This window comes from Cetorhinus maximus, chromosome 19 (assembly GCF_964194155.1).
Source record: "Cetorhinus maximus chromosome 19, sCetMax3.hap1.1, whole genome shotgun sequence".
NCBI classification, from domain to species: Eukaryota; Metazoa; Chordata; class Chondrichthyes; order Lamniformes; family Cetorhinidae; genus Cetorhinus; species Cetorhinus maximus.
Genome location: NC_135897.1, coordinates 46,478,830 through 46,490,285, shown reverse-complemented (window position 1 = coordinate 46,490,285; position 11,456 = coordinate 46,478,830). Strand labels below are relative to the sequence as shown.

Genomic DNA, 11,456 nt, shown 5'->3' with positions numbered 1-11,456 from the left:
TTTATGCACATTTTGAAAGTGTAATTAGCACCTTTGGCAATATTTCTGCAGGGCTTCAGGATAACACACTAGGGGAACATTCACTCGTACCACAGAGCACTTCGAGGTTCAAAAGTGTCACTTTCAATCCTGCAAGTCTCCAACTTGCTGGTTACACATATATCCAACAGATCAGTGAAATGGAGGTAACTGAAATTCCCCTCCCTTTGAGAAAATGAAAGTATTTTCAGCAGTATTTTTATGTGGCATCGGCGAGTGTGTTAAGTGAAAGTAAAAGTCCTGTAGTTTTGGCTCTCATCCCCAGGTTACCTGTCTGGAGCCGGCAGGTAGAAGCCTGACGTCAGACGCGAAGTCTATAATACAGCCTCTGAAAGCCTCTGGCCAGAGGCGCTGTGATGGAAGAAGAGAAACTTGAATGATTATGGCAATGGGACTCTGGATGTTTAGGTATTTCCAGATTTCACCAAGAAACATTTGGGATGGCGTTACAGCGAGTGCGCGGTAATGAATATTAAAAGAAACGATTAAGATGTCTGCATTCAGAAAAGCGATTGACTGTTTCCTCGGCAGATTGAAAAATCCCATTTCACCCACTCAATCCGCATCCAAGGACAGCGCATCTGACAAAGTTGGACTGGGAGGTCGGCAGAAGAACTTTAATAACGTGTTTGAAGTGAAAAATAGAGGGTAAGTGTAAGGTGAAGTAAAATACTTCATGGGAAAGAGCTTGTTTTCAAAACACTTATAAGTGCACTTAAACCTGGGTGAGAATATCATAGACAGCCGTTAACTGGTTTGATCAATAGTTAGAAATACTTTCAAAAATGTAAGATGACATGGTCCTAGCAGTTATGCATTTATATGTTGATTGGGATTATTTTTCTATCATATTTCGTTCTCCTGCCATGTTTTTCCCCTTTATCATTGTAAAGACAAACTCGACAGTCTAATTCTCTTGGGGGCACACTGCTGTATAAGCAACAACTGAGTATAGATATTTCTGTTATAATGTGTGTTTTATGCTTGTTTGGATAGTTTTATTGAAATGCAAATAATTGAATGTTGTGTAAAAGGATTGGCGACCATTGTCTACCCTTGCATCTTTGAGGGTTTGTTTACTTTGTCATTAACTCTTAAATATACCTTTGGTAAAAGATGGAATATTAGGATTAGAAATCTGATAAACTATAGACAAAAAGACAGTAACTTGTTTTTTTGTGGGTAAAGGGCCATTTATCCTTTATGTTGTATACAAAAGCAGAAACCTTTGAACATTTGGTGTATGTTACATCTTTCTCCTTTTTAAGGAATGATATGTGTCTTTGTTACTTTTAGTTCTGCCATAAAATAGTGGACCAGCATATCCACCTGTAATTCATAATTCAACAGCAATGTAACAGAAGTAATTATATATTTATAATAAAGACTTCCATTTCTGGGGAAATTTGCCAGTAAATTTGCTGTGATTATTGCATTGACCATTTAAATTGACAATTTGAAATGATTTATACAAAGAGAAGGATTCTTTCAATTAGCAATTTCTGTGGGATTTTCCCCATTCACAAATCAAATGCTAGACAGATGTTTTGTTCCAAGGCCCCTAAATATATTACAAAACAAAAATAAAAATACCTGGAAAAACTCAGCAGGTCTGACAGCATCTGCAGAGAGGAATACAGTTAACGTTTTTCGAGTCCGTATGACTCTTCAACAGAACCAGTTCCTCTCCGCAGATGCTGTCAGACCTGCTGAGTTTTTCCAGGTATTTTTATTTTTGTTTTGGGTTTCCAGCATCCGCAGTTTTTTGCTTTTATCCCCTAAATATATTGTTCAGTAATCAGCTGCTAAGTGGTGTACAAACAAAACCTAGACACCACTGTCTAATTTTCCCTTGCCAGTGGTTCCTGAGGTGCCTGAGTTCCATTATTTTAGTCTGCATAGGAGACACCTCTATTCATCTCTGTATTGTATTTCTCCTAAAGGACTAGCTGAGATTGGAATTCACCAGGTTAAAAAATGCAGAAACATTTACGTCTCCAGTTTCTATAGTGCAGAACTTGGTATCTTATTCTGCTTTTATGGCCACCTGCTTGGCTTAAAATATTTCACTTAATAGGAATGATTGGGAAGTTGTTTGGTATATTGGAAGTTGTATCTTTGATCAAAGGTATCTGGATTTACTTTCAGCATAAAAGTCCTGGTAGTGTTGTTATACATTTGATAACTCTGCAGCATTTGCATTCCAAATACATTGTGTGTAAAAAAAAAGTTGTGTTCCTCAGTCAGGTGAATGTTAAGAATTTCTTTTTTTGTACTACAAGGAAACCACAAATACAAAATACAAATTGTTGTGCAAGTTAATTACAATCCACTGGCTGAATGGGTGGTTACATTTACTGAATTATATTTGTTATCTGTTTAAATCAGGACACGTTTGAACAGTCAGTCATGCAGCAATGGATCTGCACTGTGGCACAACTGGTACAAGGAACTTAAAATGATAAATTGCCGAAGTATGCATCGGGGATAAAGATGTTTGCACATTATACTCTACATTTATTTTGGCTACATTGAATGGTGGTTTTGAGATAATATCACCATGTGACCATAACAGAAAGGTGCATGAAACCCATCGGAAAGCCCACAAAACACAGTCAATGTCAATCTCTCCGTGTCGATCCTTTGATTAAATTATATCAATGCCAGTTAATGATAAATATTGCTATTACATGACTGAGTGTATTTTAGTCTGAAGAATGAAACCTTCTCCAATAGATGGTTTCATACTTCTTCCGGAGATGAGCTATAAAATAGCATCAGCAAGCTGAGGAACTGAGTCATATTCTGTGGAGCTAATTGAGCAAATTCCATTGTGTAAGAGGCATTTTCACCCATGAGGTGCTGAAAACTGTTGTTTTTATTCACACAATTTTGCATCACTTTTGAGTAAATTTGTTGCGGGTATTAAGATTCATGGGTATGTGCATCACCATGCCAACATATTTAATATGCACAGATCCAGGATGCAGTGGCTGGATTTTTGAACATGACAAATTTATTTGAATGGAGAAACAATATAATTCTGATCTGAATAATTAATTGCGAGCACATTGTTTCTCAAGCATGGTTTTGAAACTGCAAGTGCCTATATCATTATTTTTTAGAGGAAATGTTTAATTTTATTGTGCCTGAGCTTCATTCAGCTGAATAAGTAATTCCACTTTGACAAGGTTTTAAAATCCTGATCTTGGAATCTTGCATTTCAGCAAATATGTTATTCCACAAACATTTCCTTGATATGGTATGTGATCCCATCTCTCTCAGGGAGCAGTGACAAAAGAGCTGATTTTGTTGCTGGGAAAACATTGGCCCATCTCCCACTATCCTTGCAGCATATTTGCCAACCTTACAGTTAGGAGCTGATTTGCACAAAAACAGAGCTATTTTTCACATTTAGTTTCACCATGGATAGCTAAGAGATGAGTTTCTGCTAAGGATCTCCCAGTTGTCCACCATAACTGGCAAAAGAACATTGGAAACCCTGGAGAAATGGCATAAATGGCATTAACACCATTTTTCTAGGGTTTCTGCATTGTTTTTTCAAAAACTATGGTGCACAGTTTGGAGAGCTCCTCTTGTAAATTCACCCCTGGATTTCTTGCCATGTATGATTTCCCAAGTTCCCTAGATATCAAAGTATTTCTTGTTTTTGATCAATGCTGCAATAATAACATTCATTAAATCAGGGCTGTGAAACAATGCCAGTGCTATTCGGATGGGATATGTGCTTTGCACTGGATGCATTGAGGTAAATTCTTGTGTGACTGCTTCCATTGGGTGGGAGTCAGGTGGAGTGAGCCTTGCACCGAGTTTTGTTCAGCTACAACACTCAACATCTTATGTTAATAGTTGCTTGAAACTACTCTGGGGCAAAGAAATGATGACAGTAGTTGCAAAAGATAATAGAAGAGTGAGAATCTTCAACAAACTTTAGACTTTCATTTTTCTATAAAGCCCACACCTGTTGAGCAATGGAATAATGTAATCCAATTTTCGAGACTGTGGAGTAAAGCTAGCTCTTCTTCCTGGCCACACTACAATTCAAAGATAAGCAAGTCAGTGGGTTGGATCAGTGTGGTCAACTAATCCTAGATTCCATCCTCTATAAAACCAGAGGAATATGGTTGTATAGAGAAATCAGTAACAATTAGAAGGAAATGGGGAAGAACTGAAGTTCCTCAGAGGACTGTCATAATACAATAAGTGAAACAATGTATACAGCATTGATTTAACTTAGTTATCCAAGGGATATGTAGTATAATTGTGATTTGTCAAATCTTAGATTGCGTACCACGAGTGGCTCAAGACCAATTCAAGGATAGTGTCATTGCATTACAGGTTTACACTGACAGTGATATAGAATTGTAGAGTCATATAGCACAGAAGGTAGCCATTCAGCCCTCATCGTATCTCTATTGGCTCTTTGAAAGAACTATCCAATTAGTCCTATTCCCAGTTCTTTTCCATAGCCCAACAAAATATTTCCTTTTCATTATGTAACAAATATTTCAATCAAATAATTGCAATCAGTGGATAGGCAGCATTAGGAAGCCAATGGGTCGAGCTTTATGCATATGTACTTAAATATTTTTCGCCTTATTAGAGAATTATACAAGTGAATCATATAACTTGGTGCTGGCTTTCAAAGTAAATACTGGTCTCAAACTGGTACCTGCAGTTTACTGTAACAATTAGATTTAATATTTGGCAATCCATTGATACTAATTAATAACTTTGAAACAGATGAACATTTGGGAAAAATGATTTTTGTGTTATTAGATTTAAAATATGTCAGACTTATATGGTGGCTTTCATAACCTCAGCAAGTCTCACTGCTTTACAACCAATGAGGTACTTTTTTGAAGTGTTGTCATTTGATCTTGTAAAACCAAAAGTAACAACATGGATGTGCAAGACTTTGGTGCGAATTTGAAGGTTACAAAACAAATTCTAGGAAAGATTAAATGAAAAGCTGAGCTAAATGTAAAACTGCTGAAGTGAAATGGGATTCCTTCAAGAGCACTTCAAGGATAAGAAAAGGTATATCATTGAGTAAAAATGGAAAAATATCAAGACTCAGAGACTTAGAGCATAGTAGTTGAACAAGGAGGTCAGAATATCTTGGTATGTTAAGATAAATTACTTTGAAAGATATTGAAGGAAACAGAACATAATGATTCTTGAATTAATAAAAGTTGATTCAGTATAACCAGAATGACTTTTGTAAAAACTTAAGAGCACAATAGACAAACTAGAACTTATATTTGTATGCTGCATATGGGGAACACCTGGCCAGCTCTGTGCAAAGTAGAATTAGGTTTAATCTTATTGGCCACACGAAGGTTGCAGCCAATCTCATCTTGGTCCCAGATTTTAAGAGGGCTAACTTAACAAAAATGGCCGAGGATTTGGCAAATTTGCCTGGCAGCCCTATTTTGTAGGCAACCCAGTACTGTGGGTTAAGGGCTGAAAAACTAAGTCAGGTATGTCCTAATGGTTAAAAGAAGGGCACATGGAAAAGCAAAGCCACTATGGTTGATAAGAAAAGGCAAATCAGGTTGGAACAGAAGACATTCTACACACTTAAGGAATTTAACTCACAGAAGAACAGGGCCAAGTATCACATACAATTGAAGGAGACTAAGACACCCATAAAAGTAGCAAAGAAAATTGTGTGCAATGTGACAGTAATAGAAATACCTTTTCAACTCTGTTGGAAGTCAGAAAACTATTCAGAGCCATATAAGGCAAATAAATAATACTGCCGGCTGGATTCAGACTGATTCTCAGGTTATCATACAGATGCTAAATTATTATTTTGCATCGGTCTTCATTTCTATTGGTGAAGCAAATTTTCAAAGTGTTGAACCCTCTCAATTGAATCAACTTATTATTAAAATAATAATGTTATCCTTAATAGATTAGAAAACTCAAAATTGATAGGGCTCAGGGTCTGAATAATATCCATCTAAGGATGATTAAGGAGATGGGGCAGGTGCTCAGTGAGCCCCATGTCTTTATCTGCAGAAGTTCAGTGGAGTCAAGGATAATCCCTTTGACTGGAAGCTCGCTCATGCAATTTCTATTTTCACAAAGGGGACCAATCAGAGCCAGAGAATCTTGTACCCATAACCTTGGCATCCCTGTAGGGAAGATGCAAGAAAGGTTTGTAAGAGATGCCCTTTACGATCACTGCGAAAGGGCTGGGGCCATTAGGAATACACAGCGTGACTTCTGGAAAAATAAAATGTGCATACAAATTTGATAGGGTATTTTGAGGATGTCACTAGGTTCGTGGTTGGTAGACATTGTTAACCTGGAATTGATAAAGGAATTCATACTAAGTTAGATCACAACAGAGAATCCTGTGGCATTAGTGGCTGTTTGATTCACTGGATTAGGAATTGGCACCAATCCTGCAGGCAAGAAGTGTAGTTAACAAATATGGTTCAGCCTAGAGGCATGTTACTAGTGGTGTCTCCCAGGGATCAGTCCTAGGCTTGCTACATTGCTTCATTGACGTTAATGGCGCGAGCAGGGGTGTTAGAGGTGTGCTCAGTAAATTTGCAGATGGCACCAAAATCTGTACAATGGTAAGATAGTAGAGGAGTACAGTCAAATGCTAAAATATTTTGATGTGCTGGAGGAGTGGGCCAAGCAATGGATAAATGGCATTTAACTTACTTAAACCTAGTTTGGGCATTGAGTTATATTAATGGAAGCCTTCAGTATAAAACAAAAGATACTATTTTGTCTAGTTTTGGGCTCTCCACATATGGTGTGCGATATAGTAGCTTTAGGGACCTCCGGGAATAATTTTGAGAGTAAAGAACCTCGACTACTTAGAAAGACCAAGGTCGTTAAGCTTATCCTGGTGTGGGCTGAGAAATGTCCAGATTAGGTCTATAAATCATTAAAGGGCTGGATTGTGTGCCTGTTGATAGTGCATTCCAAGTTAACAGACTGGGGGACGAGAGTCCTGGTCATTTTTAATGTAGATGAAAGTAGACTGGATGTTAGATAGTTCTTTTCCTTTATTCTTTCATGGGATGTGGCTTTCATTGGCAGGGCCAGTATTTGTTGCCCATCCCTAATTGCCCTTAAACTGAGTGACCTTGCTAGGCCATTTCAGAGGGCAGGTAAGAGTCAAATGCATTGCTGTGGGGGCTGTAGTCACATGGAGGCCAGATGACATAAGGATGGCAGATAACCTTCCACAAAAGACTTTGGTGAACCAGATGGGATTTTACAACAATCGGTGGTAGTTGTTATGATCACCATTACTGAAACTAGCTTCATTTTCCAGATTTTTATTATTTGAATTCAAATTCCACCATTTGCCATGGTGGGATTTGAATCTTTGTCCCCACAGCATTAGCCTGGATCTCTAGTCCAGTGACATTACCATTCCGCCACTATCTCCCCCTAGACCACCCTTGCCCCCTGAGAGCACCTACCTCCCAGAGAGTGTTGAGCCTTTGGAATACATTGCCTGTTGGTGTGGGGAGTGCTGACTCTCTCTATGCCTTCAAGAGGGAGCTTGACCAGATCTTGACTGGGACAGAGATTACATTTTATAGTAAGTAAATGTCTTTACGGATAACAGTAATCTGATGGACAGATTTTGGTTTGCCTAAGAGAGAATATTCCAATTTTTTTTTTTCTGTTATTTGCCTTGTTTTTATTTCAGTGCTTTTGCCTCTTTCAGGAGATTGTTACAGGGTGGGGGAGGGGAATAAAAAGGCAACAAATGGAGTTTTCATGGAGTTGAGGAGACTCTGTGGAAGAGTGAAAAAGGCAGCCAGGATTCGATTCCGGGAATCCTGACCCCATTCCTTGGGTTTCCGATTTTTAACAATGCCATTTAAGAGTGCAGCTGGTTTGGGTCACAAGTCCTTACCCTGCACTCTTGACCTGGCCGGCTCCATTGTGGCAATAGGCATGTCTGCGTCCTCCACAACTTTCATGGAGCCGGACCATCTTTTAAAGAGTCATTGTTCTAGAGGGCTCTAGTTCTCTGATCACTTATGAGATACTGGGGGGTATGATGGGTTGGGTGGAGGGGAAGAAGATGGCATGGATGGGGTGTGGAGAGTGTTTAGATGATGAGGGGGTGTGAGTGGTGAGGGCTAGAGGGCCTTACTGTTTTTATTATAACTGGGACGATGTTCCACAGCACCAAGGCGGGCCTTTTAACCAGTCCGCCTCAGCACCCGGCAGCTCCTGTGGCTGCCTCCGAAGTTTTTCCGGAATCAGCTGGCGGGACTGCAGCTCCACACACATCCCAAACAACGAAAATCCCATCTTTGCAGGAACTTTCTCCCGACACAGGCGTGCTGAGCCGGGAAATTTCCCAACTCCCGCTATCCACCTTAAAGATGAAAATTCAGCCCAGAATGTCTAGTCATGCTGCCCCAGTCATCATAGTGCGTTGCAGGCCTGACTTACCAGCTGCTCGTTTCCTGCCCATCAATTTTGTATGTCTGCATTGTAAATACACAGAAGGTCCCCATGTGCTTTGTGGAATTAATTTTGAAATGCAATAAATAGGTCTAGGCAAACACAGCAGCCAATTTTGCACACCACAAGGTGGTTTAGTTACTTCCTGAAAAACTCCAGAAGATGTTTGAAGTCCTGAGCAGTTGCTGCCAAATTAAAGGTAATTAGTTCTTATGGACATTAGTAACATCTCATAAAATACACACCATGCCAATATTTGCCCACCTGGTCTGTACTTCTCAGTTTGCCTTTTTTTTTGAGTATTGGGAAAACATTAATTTCCCTGTCGGAGTTCCTATGAATATTAACTTGGGTCTTGTCTCTTTCCTTGCTCATTTCAGCTATCTGTAGGTATTAGTTTCTCAATATTTTTTGTAATAGATACTTTCTCGATCTCAATATATGTTGATTCCTAATACAAAGAGCAAGAAATTTGACCACAACCACCTGTTTTACTTCCAAAGTGGCCTCCTAAGCCTCCCATGTGTCAGGCAGGAAGCATATGTCGAATACAAGCTCCAGGTGTGTCATCTGCCATATTGATGAAGGTCATAAAAACAGGAGCCAGACCCTTTGCAGATGTAAATAAGTGACCTCACTCATTTTTGAAGCTCTCACTACAAGATTGGTTTCTCGTGAGGGTGCTGGGAGTACTGAGGAAAACCAGAACAATATGAGGACCTACAGGTCATCCTAACAGGTAGTCCTCACCAGCAAGGTAAGATTTCAGAATATACACACCTGAATGTGGAGCCAGCAGGAGCAAGGGAGCTAAAGGGAGAAACCTCTCTTGTTGCAGTGACAAGTGGAATACCACAGAGGTCTGTTCTGGGTTCTGTATGGTTTCCACTATTCATAAATTTTATGGAGGAAGATACTATATTTTGGCCAGTTGTTTTTGCATGGTTCCATTCCTGTCTGTCCAGTCATAACCAGATACTCACCTGCAATAGCTTCTCTTCCCACCCCTGCACTGTTACCTCTGGAGACCCCAAGGTTCTATTTTTGGCTCTCTTATTTCTCATCTTCATGTTGCCCCTCATCTGAAAATACAATGTTGGATTTCCCACTTACTCAAATAACCACCAGCTCTACCTCACCACCACCTTTCTTGACCCCTCCCTGACTATGATTTGTCAAGCTTCTTGTCCGTCGTCCAGTATTGGATGAGCAGAAATTTCCTACAATTAAAAAGACCAAAGCCATTGGGCAGAATTTTCCCAGCCCGGCGAGGTGCGCTCTCATGTTAGCTGGGTGGGAAAGTCTCAGAAATTGACGTTGGGTCAGGATCCCATTGTTATCGTGCTCTCTTTCGTAGGGCAGACACGAAGCTAACAGGGAATCCCCTTGGATTGGATGGGTGAGTAATTAGAAAGTGGTTGATGTAGTGAAGAAGGCAATTAAGATCTCTTTTAATCCAGAATTGTGGATTTTCCTGCCATTGACTCATTTCCTGAAATAAAAGCAAAATAGTGCAGATGCTGGAAATTTGAAATAAAAACTGAAAGTGCTGGAAAAACTCAGCAGTTCTGGCAGCATCTGTAGAGAGAGAAACAGAGATAACATTTTGAGCTGAATTTGACTCTTCTTCACATCTTATTTCCTGACCTGTCAGCAACTCACAAGGGTCACCGAAGTGAGTGAACAGCGGAAAGAGCTTCTTCAGTGATACTGCCAAGCTGGGAAGACTTACATTGAACATACAATGATGTTACATGATAGAGTTCCAGCTATGGCCATTGAGAGACTGCTGTTCAAAGCACTTTTTCTCACAGAGACTGCTTTCACTGCTTGATGGGATTATCAGCTTCTTGGAAGGCACTTTACCTATCTAACATTTCACTTATCTTTAGCTGCTCTTCCCTGCTGCCAGCCTTCACCACAACATGGGGGCAGCTTACGCAGCTCCATCTTCTGCTTCGGCTGATTGTCAAGAGTAGAGGCCACACCACTGCCAAGAGCAGCAGCAGGAGTAACACCACAGTGGCACCAGGTGACTTTTTCTCAACTCATACCCCTCCTTAGGGCAGGTAGGGTGGACACTGAGATCCAGCTGGAAGAAGGCAAGACCACAAGCACAGGGTCTTCTTTAGGCAGAAGATCAGCTCTCGTGATATTTCTGAGCACCAGTGCCTCAGGAGGGTCATTGCGGGTCAAATTGTTAACTCTGCATCCTCACTCCTTCCCAGTGGAGCAGGTTAGCATGCATTGCCAGTGGCTGATAAGATGCCTGTCACTGGGGGGCCATCTCCCTCCCCTACCCAGCACCCCCACACCCACCACCCGAGTCTCTGCTTCTCACAAAGTGGCGTGCTTTCTTCTCTTGCAAGGATGAAAACAGAGAGGTGTTCAGAATGGCTTATGTGGAGATGAGGGAAGGTCACTATTTTTACAGGGTGACTGTGAGGCATGGGTGCGAGAAGGCACTAAGGTGAGTGTGAGTGTTGGTGGTTCAGTTGGGGATGTGAGGTGCCTGGGGAGAGAAGAATGAGTGGAGCTGCAAGGTGTCTTGAGCTCGGGTGTGCTGTGCAGAAGAATGATGGGAAAGGCAGAATGGGGGTCAGCTCCTGAAAGTGTTACTCACCTATCATACCCTCCTGGGGTCCTAGATCTTCTTGATGTGCTGTCTGCAGGGGTGAAATTAGACGGCTCTGTTGTGGTGGGGGCGGGGCCAGAAAATGTGCCTAGCTGTTCAAAACTCCATTGACTTCGGCGGGACCGGAAGATTCCACAAGCGGGAGGGACCTTAAAATTCCGCTCCAGAATGGAAGGACCACGATTCTGCTGCTGATTGTCTTGGCCCCTTCCATCCACTGTTGCTTGGTTGGAGAGACTGTCCTGTTTCTGACTGCAGCCTCTCCGATCTCTCAGCAGGACATTCAGGAAAGAGGGAGAGT

The 11,456-nt window shown here is 40.9% G+C and overlaps 1 protein-coding gene across 1 annotated transcript in view; it reads left to right on the top strand.

The window, feature by feature from the left end:
* The first annotated feature begins 529 nt into the window (after positions 1 to 529).
* Positions 530 to 11,456, top strand: part of LOC144694187 (transient receptor potential cation channel subfamily V member 6-like) — a 152,363-nt gene continuing 141,436 nt past the window's right edge. The window contains exon 1 of the mRNA XM_078564543.1: positions 530 to 687. Within this exon, the coding sequence (XP_078420669.1) occupies positions 530 to 687 (158 nt within the window). The remainder of the gene's footprint in view (positions 688 to 11,456) is intronic.